General features: G+C 37.9%; 1 protein-coding gene and 1 long non-coding RNA gene across 3 annotated transcripts in view; one reads left to right on the top strand and one right to left on the bottom strand.

Moving 5' to 3' along the window:
* Positions 1 to 19,293, bottom strand: part of LOC143413169 (uncharacterized) — a 314,090-nt gene that overhangs the window by 225,686 nt on the left and 69,111 nt on the right. The window lies entirely within an intron of this gene.
* On the top strand, positions 2,397 to 15,677 carry rgs5a (regulator of G protein signaling 5a). Its single transcript, XM_004567361.5, has 5 exons — positions 2,397 to 2,555; positions 3,188 to 3,301; positions 4,953 to 5,014; positions 11,072 to 11,238; positions 12,726 to 15,677. Exons 1-5 carry the CDS (start codon positions 2,512 to 2,514, stop codon positions 12,888 to 12,890), a joined length of 552 nt encoding a protein of 183 aa, XP_004567418.1. The 5' UTR covers positions 2,397 to 2,511; the 3' UTR covers positions 12,891 to 15,677.

Raw genomic sequence — 19,293 nt, forward strand, 5'->3', positions numbered from 1 at the left:
ATTGTCAATGAAAAACTTGTGACCACATCATGCTTTAGTCATTCAGCAGAATTTTCTTCTTTGGACCTTGGGCAGTACATTCAATATAATGCTCAATAAGTGCTGTAACAGCTGAAAACTAATTTTCAAGACAGATAGATGTATTTATTTGACAGCAATCAAGAGTACATATACTCATGCAGTTTTTCCAATCATGCCAAAAAAAAAAAGAGAAAATAGATTTCAAAGTTAAAAATTTTTCAGTCTGCTGTGTTTACCATATACAGAGATGTTAAAAAGCAGTATTTACAAGAATGTATTTTGTCCCTGAAGTTACTAAAAGGAATGGTGCATTTACTCACTGATATTCTGAAAATAATCTTAAGCTTGCAATTGTTCAAACAGTAAAACAGATGTAGAACGACATTTTAGAAGCTGCAAAATCTTTTGGGATGAATCAGACTGAATCGATGAATGCGTCATGGTTGAAGGACATTTAAGGACGCTCAATGTGTGAATTAACACTTAACCCTGAAGTTGTCATCGCACCATATTGTGTGACTCAGTGGAATGTACAAGATTAGAGAAAACTGTCACCGTCTCCCAGTCCAATGCAGCCTTGTGAAAATAACATTTACAGCTAAATTGATTTTGAGGAAAACAATAATTATGACCAAGTTATACTTAGTGTATAAAAAAAGACGGATGGCATACTTACCTTTAAGTAAACCCCACTAACCTTTCTAACCTTAACTTAAGTGCCTATTTTTCAAAACTGCATGTATTTCTGCAGTGAATCTGCAGAGAGTGAGCACATGTGGCACTGTGAGCATTTATTCTTATATATTTATAAATAATCAGAGGAATATTCAGCCAGAAAACTGGCTACTGCATTTGCATTATGTGCAAGTCAGATACAGGATTTTTTAGTGGTCATAATTTCTTTCAGAGAAGCATTATCTCTGATCAAATTTCTGGTCAAATCTGGTTAAAGCTGAGTTCATACTTCTGCAGAAAGCAGCACAGCATCTGCCAAAGTACGGGTGTCTTCGAGCCAGGATGTAAATCTTGCTCTCAAGTGAGAGAGTTGATTGCTATGTACATGAGTCATGCATTTCAGCCACCATGTCTACTCTGATGCAGATAATTAATGAGGCGCAGCTTAACCCAGGCAGCAAATAGATGTACATTGCCCAGTAAATGTAACTGGGTAAACAATTTATTGCCGTTATGTATATATGCAATTTTTAGGAGACGCAGTTGGTCGGTTGTAATTTAGACAGCACAGTCAGTTGTGTGACATAAAACAACAATAAACAAAATGAGCAAATGATCTGTAATTAAAAATGTTGAGTCGCAGGGTAAGCTATAATATGGAGCAGTGGGGACAGAACTACCATACTAGAAGTTAGAATTACAGACTTTGGAACTTGGAATATGTCAGTCAAAAGATGAAAATTGATGAAGGCTCTCTTTTAGCTTCTTCAATTTAGAGTTTCTGGTGACAGCAAGTCAAGCCTACAAAAGTCCCAGATTGGGGTTTCAGATATCCATATAAATGGCTTTAAACTATTAATACTCAATAAATTGAAAAGTTCAATTTGGTTAAAAATAACAACAGTTTTGCAGATTTTTGTTTGTAATCAAAATTAGCCCAATAGCCCGACATGAATCAAAAAATACCTTTATAACTAATGTGTACATTTGCCTTTTTTCTTTCTTCTTTGCTCAGTACATTGGGTGGGGAAAAGCCAAATAAAGTGACTTTTTTAAAAAAAAGTCTATGTATACACAGCTGACACAATTAACTGGAACAAAACAAGTTAAACATTAGCTCATACTTAGCATCAAACTTCAGTCGCAGTTAAGTTATACATTATAGTTTTATAGTTTTAAACAATAGCATAGTGTATTATTGTGGGGGTTTTTCAAACATAAAGCACCTTGAGCAGACTGTTATTGTGATTTGTGATATACAAAAAGAACTCAATTGAACTGTAAACACATTCACTCTTAGCCACGCTCATGTGTCAGATTAAAAGAAATGTGTAAAATGGTAAAAAAAAAAAAAACATCCTGTAAATAGGATCAGAAAACAAATTGGTACTAACAAATATAACAGGAACTATAAATACAAAATCCAGAAGAACTGTTTTCAAATGCATCACTGCAAATAAAATAAACACACTGACAAGATGGGAACCACACCGTGATTAGCACCTTCAGATCCCTGTTACATAAACTTTAAATCAGTGAAATCTAATGTTCCTTTCTGTATCTGGACCAGTTAATTAAAACCTCAAAGCAAAGAGCCATTCACATCTGAAAACCCACCCTTCCTCAGCCAGGCTACCCGTGCAGTACACATTCCAGTCTGATTGGCTTAGCTGTTGGCCCGCAGCCCAAAAGGCGTCTGTATAAAACTCCCTATGTGCTGAAAGGCAGAGTCAGAAAGGAAAAGGAACCCTGGAGTGACTGTGGGTTAACAGGAAAACTGAATTTGTTCTTTACTGCAATTGAAAGCACTGGAAAATGTGCAAAGGATTAGCCGCTTTACCCCAAACCTGCCTCGAAAGGTGAGTACTGAATCATTGCTTACATCTTAATAGTGTGTTGCTGTGATGTGGTTTGGATCCCGCAAAGTTTGACTAAGCTTTGTAACCTGTTTGTGGGAGTTCTGTGCCATTAAAGTTAACAGTATGCACTGGAAAGCACTTTAAAGCAAAAAGAAGTTCACTTTATGAGTTTTTACTTTTGTGGTCTATTTTCTGCCTCCTATAAATTATTTTTAAACAGGCTTTTTGACACAGAGAATAATGTACATGACTTGTTTTAAAGCTTTTATTGTTTTACAGATGAATAGTGTATTGCTTAAGCATTCAAACACTGAAGGAGGTCAGGCATGTTGCTTAATGAGAGAAAGAGAAAAAAAAGTGTGGTAAATACTAAAATAAAAACAAGACCTGGATTTTAGGTTTTGTTCCTGACTTATTTTTTTTTAACAGTTTTAGCAGCTTTATTTCTGAAGCTGTGTTACACTGATTGTTAAAGCAGATTTTTACTTGTGAGTGTAATGTCAGTGTCCTGTTCAAATATACTACTCTGGTTAGAGGATGACACTTATCACAGTGTCACAATTTGATAAGCATCTGGACCGGACTGTTAGATGTTAAAGCGTTGTTGTCCCGTTCTTCTTTCTGTCATTCAGGGCTAAGGAGATCAAGTCGAAATTAGGAGTCTTACTGCAGAAGCCGGAAAATGCCATCGACCTCATCATCCCCTACCCTGAGAAGACTGAAAAGAAACCGGAGAAGCTCCAGAAGTGAGTGTTTTTCCCTCCGAGGGCTGAATGTCTGTGATGTGGGTAGTATTTTCCTGATTATCTGTTAACCAGATAATTGATGGTAAAGCGGGAGAACAGAGCCCCAAGCAGGTACAAGATGTGGAGATCAAGTGAAACCTCCCCAGACATTGAGTGGGCTCAGACGTTGGGAGTGTGACGGTACAAAGCTTGAGATTTCAAATGCATTGCCTTGAACAGACTGTGGTAGTGGAAAAATATGTATGAGATGCTAAATTATGCCGGTTTTTTGTGTTTATTTGTCTTCTGTTACTGTACACCTAGACTTTTGGTGTTGTAAGGGAAACTTTTGCCTTTAATGTTTGTTTTTAACATAATGGAAAATGTTTTAAATAAATTGTAGCATAACTAGACTAGAAAGACCTTGACTTGTGTCAGTAAAAGCATGATGATTTTTTTTTTTTTACCACCTAAAAACCAGCCACAGTGTAGCTTTGAGGAAGGTTTATGTGGCTGTGGCAGAAGCTTTATTTGGGTTTATTTATTATAAATTTGTCTTGCAGCTCCTTTGACCTTTTTGTTTAGTTTGGCTGACAGCAGTCGCAGCAGCTCTCCTGCCTGAGCTGTCAGAACTCCATTTTTGTTCTTATATCATCGAGAAAATCAAATTTATGTTTCGTTATTCCGTAAGCTTTGGTTTGAATTCTTATTATTTATTCTTAACCCTCATTTTTTCTGAAGCACACTTTTTTTCCTTTGTTTTTTTTTAAAGATACAGATTGGGTGTCACTCACTAGCTATTCCAACTATTTTTCCCCCATAAAAAAAAGCAGGCTGCTTTGGAAATGCTCCCTAAAAAGGTGACTGGAAGGCAGCATTGTTTCACAATCTGACTTCTTTGTCCAATTTCTTTAATAAAAGTCCACTTTGAATGAGTTTAAAGTTGGAGCTCAGTGGAAATGACGGGGAAAGATTCAGACATAGACGGTCTATTTTTCCTCTGCAGAAATGTGAAATCTTATAGTGCAAACTCAGTTCAAAAGCTTTCATCTGGCTTTTTTCAGACAAGGACAATACAGTACAATACAATGTGTTTGAATATTTATAGCCTGTTTTCTGAAGCTGTCTGGCAACAGTTCGTCAGAGGTTTACTTGGTGTCTGTTGACAGTCATTTTTATTTTCCCCAACCATTTTCAAAGGAAAACAAGGCAAACACTAAAGAATTAAAGAAGCATTTTTTTTTAGGTCTGAGCCTTAATTATTGTGATTATTAACACCTGTGTTGATCAACAACGATCTACGTCTAACCGGCTGCTTTAAAAAAAGAGTCTGAGTGAGATTTCTCAAAGTCAAGGATTGTTTTGGGTTGGATCAGCACTCATGTACAAAGGTGTCTGTACAGTTATTCAGTGAGAAGGCTGAAATGTTTCCTGATTATTAATAAATACATACATTTTACCTTTACTGCCACTTAGCAGTCTCTGCATTGTGCAGGAAGCAGTTTTGTACCATAAGTTTACCTTAATAACTGTTTTTTTGCAGTTTAAATTGTAAGCTTCAAGCACTAACAACATGGCAGCTAAAGACCGTAAAGAAAGCCTTCTTAGCTCCTGAGGTAAGTTTTACACTGTTTTTCCTCCTGACTGAAAAGAGGTGTTTTTGTGCACACAGGCCTGCTCCTGAAGAGGCTTCTCAATGGCGTGAGAGTCTGGACCGGGTCCTGAACAACAGCTGTAAGTCAACCCTCTCTATTTCTCACACTTACACTTTCTTAACCAGAAAGCTCAAGCTGAACGTTTTGTTGCGTTTCTTGTTGTTGCCTATTTTTTGTAAAAGGCTGAGTTTTATTTTTTTATGTGACATCTGTGGCTCGAGAAGTTGGAGTGGATTGGAAGGTCTCCTCCAGTACACATGTTCAAGTAGTGCCCCTGACGTCTCCTTATAAATGTGTGTGTGGCAGATAGAAAGGGTGTTAAGTAAAGCACCGCATGAATAGGTGGATGTGGCTGTTACTAAAAAGTGTTTGGTCTCTAAAATGTTTTTTCAAAAAAAAAAAAAAGAAAGTTGTTGCTTCTTGATATTGGACCTCACACGTCTTTCAGTTTATGTAACAGCAAAGCCAGAAATGCACACCAACAATTCTGCTTTCTGAAATCCCAAAATTGAACATTTTCCAAGTAAAGTTACCCTTTTACGTGCACCACACAGTGAATTTGCTTTGTTGTACTCATAGAGAAGCCTGAAGAACATCATTATTTTCTTCTGTCCAAAGCTGTCATTTCCATTATGTAAGAGCTATCATTGTAGTTTAACTTTAATCAGTGTCAAAGGGTGAAAACATGCCTTCTTTGAGGTCTGGTGTCTGTCTGCAAGACAGTTTAAACAGAAACAGTACAGCTAGCAGGCTTTGGTTTCCATGACAGCAAACGTGTGTGCTTAAGACCTACATGTGGCCATGGTGTTTTAATTGGATAAGAGAGATGGTGACGATAAGGTTTTGATCTTTATCTCATCCAATATTATGTGCTCACTCTGCATGGGTTTACAGTACACTATGGGTAGCAGGAGCTTGGTGAAATATGAATAAAAAAACCTTTATATAACATCTTTAAATCTTTAAAAAGGGGATAAAATGCATTTATCTAATTATATATCTATCCAAAAAAACACATAATACACATAATGAAATAGTTTGCAGGGGACAGAGTTATATAAAGAGAGTTTTTGGCATAGATGCTGAAAAATGTAAGAAGAAGGGAAAGGAATATTTACAGTCACTATGCGCAGCAAACACTCAATTTCTGGCTCGGCTGTTTACCTCGCAAAGTGAACAGAAAGCCTGAGAGCCTGCAAGACTGATGATTAACTCTAATGGTTAGCGGTATTTAGTACTACGTGTAAACTCCCCAGCTAATAAGTCACTTAGGTGGCCCCTGCGCATTAAAACAAACCCTAGATACAGATGTTGCTGATACGTGAACAGAGAACCATTTCCTCTACCGAGCTCAGTGGAGTGGCAATGAACCTTTCTAAGTGGCTCCTTCAGCACCGTCTGGGGCAGAGAGATGTACGTTCCTCCAGTGTTTGTATGCTTGAATAAATGTGTATACCAGCCCAGGAAGGTTATGGGTGTTTTGGTTACATCTCTAGGGAGCAGTCTAAGTGATTCCAGCAGCACTGATTTATTGCACAGTTGCCGCAAACTGTCACACCGTGATTATTTATCTACATGATATTTTGCATTAACATTAGTCTTTATGGCTTTTCCTTGTTAAGTCCCCTGGGATTGTAAATGAATTATTTTCTCTCATGCACAGAGATACACTCTGCCCCCCACAACCCCACCACCAACGCCCTCGCACAACAGTCAATATTATGAAGAAAATACATAATGCATAACTACCTGTAAAAAAGGAAAAAAAGATTACACTTGACATAAAAAGGGTTTAATTGGTGGCATAGTATTTTGGTTTAAATTACAGTAATTTCATTTTTAGGGGTTTTGTTTTTAAACGTGTTGCTGAATAATTCACTTGCTATCAGCAAGAAGGTTCACTGGAGCTTAATAAAACTAATTTCATGAGTATCGAGTCAAAGGCAGATACACAAACACTAAACACGAGGCTGTGTTCTTTGGTCGCTGCAGCTCTCATTTACAAACTTGTGCCTGTGCATGTGCGCTTTGCTTTTTGTGTGCCCTTGTACTCGTTCCAAAAAAGACAAAAAAAGAAAAAGCAACAACTTGATTAGGACTCTGAGCTATTTTTAATCAAGCTAGCCATTTAGATTGAAGATAAAGGCCTGAGGCCGCAGCAGAAAGCTTATCATTTGCAGCATATGCCTGTATAGACAATGGGACCTTTTGCAGGCATTGTGTTGAGCTACAATGGCCTTCGGGGAAATGAGTGGCTGTTTTATCAAGCTTTAGTTTGGATAATTATTTTGTGATAACCAAAGTGCTTTTATATTTGTCCATAAATAATCAATTTGTTACTTTTTGACATTCCTGAAAGGTAGTTGTCTAAATGTTTATAAAGTTGTGGGGGCTTTTTTTTAATTGTTTGTGGATTTTTTTTTTAAAGGTATGAGGTAAAGCCCCACTAAATAACATACACCATCCATCTGCTTTTAATCAGTAACAACAGAAATGCATTGTAATCTAGGCACAGTTTACATTAATTCTGTCAGCTTCTTAATCATGTAAAGTCCTATTTAGACATGGAATGTGTAACATTGGCAGTTTCATTTGTCAAATAAAGGCTTTTGAAACTGAGGTGTCTGCTATGTAATGCTTTAATTATGGTTTTAGTCAGGAGGGGAAAAACAGACATATGACAAATGGAAAACAGGTAGCAGTTAGAAAAGTATAGGTGGACTGATATTTTTCTAAAAAAAAACAGCAACAGTGGTCAGTTATTGAGGGGTTGGTGGGGGGTGGTGGGGGGTTTAGGATTTAATTCATGAAAAATGCCTGACCTTTTCTAAAAGACGGCATGGTTGTCACCCTCTCCCTGGAGTGTGGTAACAGAAAGTAGAGGAGTAACCACAGACATTATACAAAAGACTGACATAGCCTCTGTGACATCACCCACTGCATTGAGAAAAACAGCCTTGAAGCACTGACTTAGTTTTATGTCACTGCCAGCTTTTTGCAGGGGGAGCCAGAAGTGTCCATATTTGGACAAGGGGGAGGTGTGCAAAGTTAGCACAAGCTGCATCCACAGACTTATGTGTCACATAACAATAATTTGGGAAAAATCATACAAAAGACACCAACATCACAAACATGGTTGAAAGGTCCAGTTCAGTGACTTGGGTGAGGAAGTAATCAGCAGACAGCTAGTCAGCACACACCTGTCACTTGGCATTAATATGCGAGCAGCAACAGGCTCTCAAGTATTAACAAGTCTTTTTAAGCCTTCATAAAATTTAGCCCAGCTCTGCAAAAGCAGTCTAGTGGGAAATTAGCCACAGAGACCAGAATCAGCTAAAAACGTGCTATTGTGAGCTTAAACATTTGGATCTCTGTCCTGCATTTGATTCCCCAAGTTTAGTGAAAATTAACAAAAAAACAGTCTTTCATACATAAAACCATGACTCTGGGACTCTGGCAATAGATCCTTTGGGCCTTGTGGGCTGAAGGTTGGGGCCTTTGTGGATCAGACTTATTTCAGTTAATATGCAGTGGGATTAGTCTTTGGAAAATCTAGAGGCTGAGTCAACACTCCTTTTGAACCATTTCTTGTGCTCATTGAGTTGTTCGGAAACAGTTTCTACTGTTTGACAAGGAGTGTTGTTCTGCAAGAGTAGAGTCTGTCATTACTGCCGACTGTGTCTGGGTTTGCACATGGATTTTAGCATTTTTAAATGAAAGAGCATTAAAGAGCTGATAAGTAGATCCTGTCACTTTAGAGAGGATGTGCTCTTAGAGACAACCTAAGTGGCTACATTTTTTAGCACGAAACATTGCTGCTTGGGAATGGAGGAGTTTCTCCTCTACAATCCAAATTATTAGCTTTTCCTAAGTCTTGGCTGCCATCCATAACAAACTTCAGGGCTCTAGACGAACTTTTTGCCATGGGCGTACCGGTACGCCTAACTTTAAAAAGTTAGGTGCACACAAATTTTATAATAATTTATATAATATAATGTGTTTTTCTGGATACACTGTGCTTTTTCAGCTTTCAAAGATTGATGACACCGTGTCAGAGCACTGGCTATGAATTTCAGAAGGATCAGGCCTTAACTTAAAAGAAAAGTTAGCAATAGTTCTTTTCCTATTACAGCTACATCCACTTCTGTCGTGCCTAGGCTGCTCACTAGGGCTGGGTATCATCACTGATTTCTATAATCCATTCGATTCCGGTTTTCAAAGTCCCGATTCGATTCAATTTAGCCTCAGACAGTCAGAAATATTATAATTCTGATCATTTATCAGTACTGACTTCATCAGAATTGTGAACATCACAGCAGATGCCTTTGTGTGAAAGTAACTGAGAATAAAACACAGAAAAACATGAAGCTGATTTTCCTGGTCTGGCTTTTTATAGCAGATAACCTTAAAAATATTCTACAATGTTCTGCATATAAAGTTTAAATTTCTTCAGTATTGAACAACAGAAAAAATAGCCTTTCTTGTCGGAGGTCATTCAAGTGAAAAAAAGAAAAAGAAAAGAAAAAGACAGCAGCCGACAGCGCTGTAAACAACGGTAGACTGGTGGGTAATAAGCGAATGAATAATACAGAAAACAGAGATTGGAGACGGGAAACTGTTCTTGAAGTACAGAGAGAGATAGAGAGAGAGCTAGCTGTGCATGAAGTGTGATTTTAATAGTCGTGGAAGCAAAACAGCAAAATTCATGACGACATTGATCAAATGTGAAGCGCAGTTTGCTGCTTCTTTTGCTGCTGGCTCAGTGAATTTTGGTTGGAGAGAGACAAAACCTGCAGCTCAGAATCAGCGCAAAAAAGACATAATCACAGCGCGGACCGGACGCATCAGAACCGCTAAGCTCCGACAGCGTGTCCGTCTACGGGCCGTCGGGTGAGAAAGCCGAGAAAGACAAAGTTGATTCTGATGCGTCGGGTCTGTGTTTACGTCTTTGTGTGGAATCCGTGTACCTGCTCTCATCTGCTGTTTGGTTGTTGTTGAAATGGTTTTGTGAGCTTTAATCTGAGAATCTGGCGTTTCTGGCAAAACACAGTTATATTTAAAAGTCGATTCAGGATTTAATTAATTGATATCGCTTTATTCAAGCTACTCACCTCCCACTGCCACCTGCACTTTCAACTGGACCACGGCCAATCAGAGAAGTCCCGCCCCTGACTATCTCTGATTGGTTTAGTCCACGATAGGGGCAAAATGTGTGTCTGTTGTTGACCACAGGGAAGGTTGCAGTTTTTTGGGGGGTTTTTTTGCTACCCGAACAGTTGGTCGCACAGGTGCAACCAAATATTTTGTTTTTAGTCGCACCACTGAAAAATTTGGTCGCATTTGTGACCAAATTGGTCGCACTCTAGAGCCCTGCAAACTGAATAAAAACAGAAGTCTTTATTTTTTCATTGGACGCAAACAGTTTTCTCACAAGTTATATTAATGGTGGACTCAGAACAACCCATGTTGAGTTTTTTTCTTTGTTTTTGTTATCAGTGTTCCTTATCAATGTCACCATTGCTAGAATGACATTGGAGCTTTCTGTTCCTTTAATTTATTTATTTTTTGTTTGTTTGTTTTTTTACGTACAGTCATCAAATAAAAAGAAATGATACATTATAGCACATGTAAGTCCCTTTCTTTCTACATTGCTGTATGTAAGCTGTTCTCTAATTAGTCCCTTTTTGTAGACAAAAGCTGTTAATAAGCACAGTGGTTGATGATATAATACTGTGATTTGCAGAGATCCTTTTGTACTGTTCTGACATTTCACCTTAACAGCTGACTCCTCTGTATCGTTAGTAAATTGAAAGTCTCTTCATTAAGTGACAAACTTGGAACCCATTTCAAAATAAGATGCGTTTTGTATGGTGTTCATTTCCAGTTTTAACTTTGTAGTCTTTGCGGGAATATGACATTACCCATATTCTTGAGCCATGTTTGAAGTGTAACGGATATACTCAAATCATGTTTAGTTTGACTTAGACTGTCACTGTAACTTAACTGAAGCTTACAATTGCCAACATATTTCCTCAGTGAAGTGCATACCAGGAGAGAGATTTTGATAACAACCTGTGAGTCTGTATCCTATAACATATCAGTTCATGACCTTCTCTGTCGTGTCTCCCTCTATCAGATGGTCTGTCTGCCTTCCGTAGCTTCCTGCAGTCTGAGTTCAGTGATGAGAACATCGAGTTCTGGATGGCCTGTGAGGATTTCAAGAAGACCAAGAACCCAGCGAAGATGGCTGCCAAGGCAAAGAAGATCTACGAAGACTTTATCCAGTCTGAGGGACCCAGAGAGGTCAGGCACTCATGTCACTTCCCTATCCCTACTCTTTCATCAGCTCAGCCTCATAAAGATGATAGATAGTTAATCTTCAAATTAATCATACATTGCTTGTTTCACAAAGTGGAAACTGATGCTTGACCTCTTACTTTAACACTCTCCATACTCTAAGTATTTCATGTGTTCACAGTATGTTCCAGGTCAAACTGACCCAGGACAAGATTTCCATAATGACTGTCTATGCTGAATTCCAAAGCACAGATCTGTTTGGAATGTAAAAATAGTTTATCTGACATTATTAAATGACTCATTAATCCTGTATCCTAAGTTGAGAGTGAATTTGTTTTTGATTTCACAATGCCAAAGTACCATCGCTACAACCTTCAATTATTAATATAATTCATTACGTTAAATTATATCATTTTATATTAACATTATTTTATACTTAATAATGATATAGGCAGCATGGTGGAGTTAATAGTGCTATCCCAAAACAGCAAGAAGTTTCCTGGTTTTAAACTCGGCTGGGTCGTTTCTGTGTTTGTAACTTCTCCCCCGCCTGTGTGGGTTTTCTGTGCTCTGCCTGCCTTCCACAGTCCACAGGTTCACAGTTTCAAGACTGACTAAGAACATTGTTTGCCACAATTTGAGGCATACTGGTGGATCTAAATAGATACAGGTTAAATTTGACTCAGAACAGCCTTAATGTACAAATATTTGCAGCATTGGTACAACTGCATAACTTTTTTGCATATTTTAATCTTTGCGTGTTTGGGCCACTTAAGGAAAATCCATCAAACCAGGCTAAGAATGATTAAGTAACTAGTAATAATAAAAGAAAAGTTAAAAAACAAAAAGCAGGAGAATGACAACCAAAACACATAGCACCCTAGATTAGCAATCACTCCACAGAGAGCTGTATATAATATATATAAAATTGGTTAGAGGCAGAATTCAAATTGCATTATTTAGAAACAAAAGCATAATATTCATCAGCCTTCTATAACCAAACTTTTTAAAACTGAGAATCAATCCAGCATTTGGAACAGTGGTAATTCTTCTCTTTTGCAACAAAGAGAAAAAAGAATCATTTATCTGTTGCTTTTATCACCATTGGTACACTCCGTAACTAACATGGAGAAAACCATGACTGAGTCTTCCAAGTGAGTTTTGAGTGAACAAGTTTTAGAAATACTTGTTTTTATTTCATAAGATCTACCTTTTTGATCAGAATGACCTTATAAAATTAGAAATAACAAAGACTGTAGCCTCTGTGACATCACATTTAAGTGTAAAATTTCAGGTTATTGCCGTTACCGTCTTGGCAAACATATTTGCATGAGAGGTTAGACTAGATAGAAACAGATGCCTGCCTGTTAGTGCTAACATATTAAAATATTACTCGTATTTTCACCCGTATTTTATATCAACTTCTCTTATTTATCCTAGTTTTACTTGCTTCTGAGAGAATTTTGGTTTTTTGTCTTAAATCTCTCTAACAGGTCAATATTGACCACTTCACCAAGGATGTGACCCTGAGGAACTTGGTGGAGCTTTCCCCTTCAACCTTTGACCTGGCCCAGAAGAGGATCTATGCCCTCATGGAGAAAGACTCCTTTGGCCGTTTCCTCCGGTCTGAGCAGTACCAGGAGCTCCTGGTCAACTAAATTGAGTAGCTAGGGCAGGGGTGGGTAGGTGGGGAAATTTTAAACAGTAGCTAGATGGTTTGAAAAAAAGAAAACTAATGAAGAATTTCGATTAAATATTTATAATAAACTACTGTGTGTGTGTGCAAACTATAATCTGGAAGACTTTTGTTTTCCAAAATCCAAATTGTGAATGTCATAGATATTACATTTCAAAATTACATTTTGAATTCAGCTAAAGTGAAAAACATGCCTTTTGAAATAGCCCCACCTTTCCACCCACCCACCCCCGCACACACACGCACGTTCCTAAATTTGGACTCTTAAACTTGATGGTTTCCTAGCATGACCTCAAATGTAAATCAAAATTTCCTTTGAAAAAAGTACAGGGATGCACCAACACACACCAATATACACACTAAATCTATATCAAAACATGTAAAAGTAATCTCTATGGAAACCAGACAAATCTTTAACTAGGTCAGAAAGTTAGTTCTTCAGTTTGGGATTTGAAAATCATTCTTTTGAAAAAATCCCTTATAAACATAACCTAACATATACTTACTACTTGCATCACAGTGTTGGAACTTTGTCAGACAGATTTATCATTATGTGTAAGCTGGGCCCCATTGTTTACCATGCACTTTTGACACATGGTGGTAGCATGAAAAAGTAAAAGAGATGGAGGAAGAAGATGAGAAGTTTATTGTCTCTGACCTGCTCCATTTGGTCTGAAAAACTAAGGCATTCCAAATCTATAAAGCTGAGTAACTGGAGAAAAATGAGTATTCCCCTACTGTAGTTGTACAAAGAAGTTGCTGGAGGTTGCTAACAGTCATTATTAAATCGATTGTTAAGGCCTAGTCACTAAAATCTAACCACACGCATTGGTATTGCTTTCCGTTGCTAAATGACATTAGTTGCAAAGAGCTATAAATTGCTGCACCAATAACCTCCTTCCATATCTTTGGTCAATAGTATATTGCTGCGGTTCCAACATGAATACATGCATGGCGCCGACTTGGCCTCAAACACTCACCAATTACTCATTATGCAGTTGTGAAACTCTGAACAGTGTGACCCATACCGGAAACATAGACTGTTTGCCTTGAAAGCAAAAGTGACAAGACACAGCTTTTACTTTGAAATGGAGTAGTGCCTGTTTCAAGTTTCCCTACCGCTCAGTGGTTACATAGTGAGTGTTTTCAAAAGAAAGAAAAACTGTAAACCAAGTCACAAGTTTAAGATAAGACGATGAAAAACATTTTGCAGTTTTGCTTTTATTAAAAAACCTCAAGATTCACCTTAAATGTACAACAATGTTAAATCATTTTAGAAGACATTAAAGTTTTATCCAGAAAGATGTGACTATGATATGTGAAGTGTTTTGTGATTTCCCCCCCTTAAGACCTTATTGCATGGAAAGTAGAGCAAATGACTTTTTAAAAGGTAAAACAAAGGGAAATTAAAGTGGAACGGCAGTAAAACAGTTGGTTGTTTTGAATCAGTTGATTGCCTGAATAATTTGTAGCATGGACCAAATACTTTGTCTTTTTAATAAAAGAATATCTCACATAGTGGAGTACTATCAATGCATGACTAATATTTATCACATAACCTATTTTCTATTTTGGTTCTGGTCTGTTATCTCACCCTCACATAGATATAAAAATGTGGATTTTCACTACACCCAACCTTTTGGTTGTAATGTATCCTGTGTGAGCCATCCTTGAGGACAGTGCTGGCTAGTTGGCTAAGTGGTGGAGCTCCTTGTCTACCACTTAAGTGCAAGTTGCTAAGATGGGAAAATCAAGTAGGAGGGAATCTCATAAATAGAAGTAAACAGAACAGTGGTTTCATACAAAGAAAGATCTTTTTCCCATGTCACAACACCAAAGCTGTACTGTATGTATGCAAGCCAAGTCAATAAAAAGGTCCAGATCTGCTTTTAGTGTAAATTTACTTTTGAAAAACATGGGAAACTGATCTTGCATGTTTTCAGCACTAGACAATCCCTCAAGTGGCTAATGAGAATGATCTTATGATAAAGAATGGAGCACACAGTTAAATCCTAAAATCAAAGTGTAATGTTAGCAACATTTATAGCAGCATTACAAATTCAAAAATATATGCAATATCAGTTGATAAAGCCAACCTTATATGTACTTTCCTGTTTCAGACTACATTTTATACTTTCAATCACAAGTTATTTGTCACTCTTCTATCCTTAAGAGTATTCACCAACTTACACAAGACTATGCTACAATGAGATGTAATGTTGGATTTGGTGTTGGTGTGTAATGTTGAAGTGTCCTTGATATATGCATTTAGTTAAATGTAGCAATCGTTGAGTGTGATGATATTTACTCTTGATTTATGTAATAACCAACAGAAATATAATTATATAATCAGCATTTATAAGTCCTTATTGTTCCCAAAAATTCAAATATATCACAAAAGAAAAAAGAAAAACTAAAAATTGTGCCGATCTGGACATCAGGCGTGATATATTTTCTACTTTTTCAGCTTATCTGAATTTCTAAATGTGTTATTATGAAATGCATCGGACCACCAAATTGACAAAGATTCCTTTCAGGTTTAAAGAGAAATGACAAGGATTCATGATGGCACAGATTAGCCAGTCTGGTGTCATAACCTGAAGAGTGAGAAGTCATCAATCAGCATCATAGAAAAAAATTAAACAAAATTAAAATCAATAAGGGCTTTAATGGTGCTGACAATGCATTATTGGATGTAGCTTGCATGTACGTTTTGGAGTCAATCACATAAAAATATATATGCACACAATTCCTGAAGATGTATTTATTTATACATGTAAATATCTAAACGTGTACAGATTTTCTGAACAGTGAAATCCATGATGCTCTGAATGGAGATAAGGCAAGTACTCTTTCTAGTGTTCTGTATCTCTTATAAAAGAGGAAACATCTGTCTTTAAATTGTCATTTTGGTTTTTCTTTTTTAAGTTATACATACGGAACCTGTTGTGGGCCTAAGCATTGTTTCAAATATCTGCTAGCTTGGTTGTAGCGCCTTCCTATCAAATAGTTGGAGCATAAATCCAAAAAGATATAGATATAGATATAAATAGATATATAGTTGATATAAAACAAAAGGGGGAAAAATGTGTTTTTCAAGGCCTTAGTTCAGGGCCAATAATCAACCCCCACCGACCACCCAAAAAAAGTGTCTGCAATTATGTAACAGAAACAGTCAAAGACAAACAGCACTGAAAAACAAAAAAGTCTCAGAAAACATATTAGTTTATATATTTACTTCATTTTTCTTCCATCCCTTCTTGGAATGACTGGGTTGTTTTAAAGAATCTGCATGTAAAGAGTGCACCACCAAGAAACATCAGCGATGACTAAAGAGCAGAGCGGAAACAGATGCAGCTGACTAACTAGCTGCCAACACAAACACTGTCAAAAGCTTGCATGGATGCATCCGTCACTACCGCGCTTCCTAGAAATAGATGGAAAAGGTCAGATGCCTTTGTTCCCCAAAGGAGGTTAGTGACTCTCTGACAAATGTTTCTTGAGCTTGTAACATATGCGGGACACTGTCACATTTATAGACTCGGACTTGTAGTATCTAAAGTCTGAGCACTAAAACATGGCAAGCTAAAAGTCTGACATTTTATTTGATAGCCAAAGATCTATCAATACTCTTTCAAACAATCACTGCTGAAACAGATGAGTAAGCAGATCAAAACTCAAACATCTTTGGCTCTGATTTCACACACTGTCACTCTCAGTTTACTTTACCTGTCATATAATATTTAGTTTTTTATTTTTGTCTCTTGCCACAAGACATAGCATTTCACTCTGGCAGCGTTTTATGTTTTACGATATGTTTTCATAGACTTATTAGCAGTTAAAAAAGGAATCCAGACAGTTCCAAGTATGGAAAAAAGGTAATCAGACATGAAAAGAAAAAAGAAAATTATATAACATAAAATGTGATGTTTTGTTGAGGGATTCAGGTTCAACCTATAGCGGTGGGATCTGTGTGAAGTTTTAGGGACATGTTGGTGACCGTACTTGGGAAAAAGCAGAGCTGCAATCCCCAGAGTCCAAAATAGTCTTTGTTGATTGATTAAGACCATAAAACTATACAGTGCTGTTTATGTTTACTTAAGCATCGTTAAAAGGCAGAGGGCGTGGGTGCTGCAGGATCGGTGAGCACACAGGAAGCTGATTGCTCCTTTAGTTCCTCATAAAGAAGGCTGTAACATTGATAATGTTCTGGCAAACAGTTCTCATGGTTTCAGGGCTTTTTATACATTTGTCAGAAGAAGAATGATCTGTATTTGTGGGAGAAAATCATAGAACCTTCTGCAATATCCCCCAGTGAGATCTGTGGCTGGCGGTGAGATCTACTGCTGACAGGACTGCACCCACAGGGTTTCTAGCCACAGTCCGCCCCCACGTTCATCTAGGTCTGATGCTGTAAACAGAACTGGGTGCACATGAACTACTCATAAAAGACTGGAGTTAAGGTACCATTGGTGCTTGAAATACTACCAATTCTAATGATATCAAATTGCTACTGTACACAAAGTGATATTGTTTTCCTGACACAAGGTGTATTATTCTAGCCAGTTTAAGTTGTGAAAACATAGTGGCTGGTGTCTTGATGCATTCTCAATCATCCAGGAAAGTAAATCTCCAAAAAGTTCTTCAGTCTCAGCTGACTGCAGGTTTCCCCAATCTTATAAACAGAACATTTGCATAATGACTGAAACCAGCCCACTGAAGGAACAGTGGTCTGGGAGGTCGGTTCCTTAATCTTAATTAAGATTAAGGAACTGAAGAAGTCACTTGGGTGAGTGACGAAACGTTTCTCCCACAAAACACTACGTCCAGATGAACAGAATCAACTTTTTGGAGATAGTGGCTGGTGCACTTTGACTTCTAGCTGTGTTTAAAATATTTATACAGTAAATGATCATGCTTAGGAATCACACACAGGTACAGAGGGCCTCAGAATAGAAACCTCAGGAAAAGAAACTTGGGGTAAAACCATGATATCAACTAAGAGAAGATTTCATTACATGAAAAAGAAACTGCCACATTTAAGTGTCTGAACCAACCCAATCTCCTTTATTAGACATCAAATATAGGTACCAAATACAGCTTCTATTTCGTACCTAGTTTGTTTTCACTGTTTTGATTAGAGTACCAAAATTAATTGATTAAATAGGTTTAGGAAAACCTAACCTCAACATTAGCCTGCTCACAGGCTTATGTTGAGCATACTAACTGTGTTAAAATGTGACACCAAGAAAGTGAGAGGAGATCTCTGAGCAGAAATATCTGCATCATCTAATTTAAGGTCACATCTTTATCTCATGGCAGCACGGTGGCACGGTGGTTAGCACCGTTGCCGCACAGCAAGAAGGTCCTGAGTTCAATTCCAACATCAGGCCGGGGTCTTTCTGTGTGGAGTTTGCATGTTCTCCCCGTGTTTGCGTGGGTTCCCTCCGGGTACTCCGGCTTCCTCCCACCGTCCAAAGACATGCAGCTTGTGGGGATAGGTTAATTGGATAACCCAAATTGTCACTAGGTGTGAATGTGAGTGCGAATGGTTGTTTGTCCCTGTGTGTTAGCCTTGCGACAGACTGGCGACCTGTCCAGGGTGTACCCCGCCTCTCGCCCTATGACAGCTGGGATAGGCTCCAGCTCCCCCCGCGACCCTGAAAAGGATAAGCGGAGATGGATGGATGGATGGATCTTTATCTCACATGAATTTATTTGTCTAGGCAAATAGGACTGAACAGTGACTGTGCGTGTGTGTGTACTGTATAGCACAGTTATCCGTATGGAAACTAGGATTATTCCTGATTACAGTCAAGAATGCTCTGTTCCAGTCTGCAGTCAATCCTCGGGTATCCTGACATTTGCGGTTTTAAACAGCAGCATCCACCAACCAGAGACGATGCCGTTTCTACAACATTTTTTGTCCATAAAACAAGGTTGATATCATGTAGGCTTATGGTTTCTACATGAGCACTATTCACTATTTTGTAGATCATACTAAGTCTGCTTTGGATGGTTATAACATTATGGCTCATAGTCAAAGTCCATAGGGAGAATATGAATGGGATTTTTGAGCTCCATAGTAATGAACAATTTCCCAGAGTAGTGTCTTGATACTCTAGTGGTGCCTAAGCATGCTGCAGCACCTCCTGAAGGATGGTATGGGGGCTACATGTGATAAACTACAAAATTAAAATAATTTAGTATTTAGGTCCTGAGTTCAATTCCACCATCAGGCCGGGGTCTTTCCGTGTGGAGTTTGCATGTTCTCCCCATGTCTGCGTGGGTTCCCTCCGGGTACTCCGGCTTCCTCCCACCGTCCAAAGACATGCAGCTTGTGGGGATAGGTTAATTGGATAATC

Source organism: Maylandia zebra, linkage group LG17 (assembly GCF_041146795.1).
Source record: "Maylandia zebra isolate NMK-2024a linkage group LG17, Mzebra_GT3a, whole genome shotgun sequence".
Lineage (NCBI taxonomy): Eukaryota > Metazoa > Chordata > Actinopteri > Cichliformes > Cichlidae > Maylandia > Maylandia zebra.

Bases quoted from the DNA above. Each gene is read 5' to 3' on its own strand.
- rgs5a (XM_004567361.5), top strand. From the start codon at position 2,512: ATGTGCAAAGGATTAGCCGCTTTACCCCAAACCTGCCTCGAAAG. The intron at 5,015-11,071 runs GTAAGTCAACCC...TCCCTCTATCAG, and splicing joins CCGGGTCCTGAACAACAGCT to ATGGTCTGTCTGCCTTCCGT. The intron at 11,239-12,725 runs GTCAGGCACTCA...TCTCTCTAACAG, and splicing joins AGTCTGAGGGACCCAGAGAG to GTCAATATTGACCACTTCAC.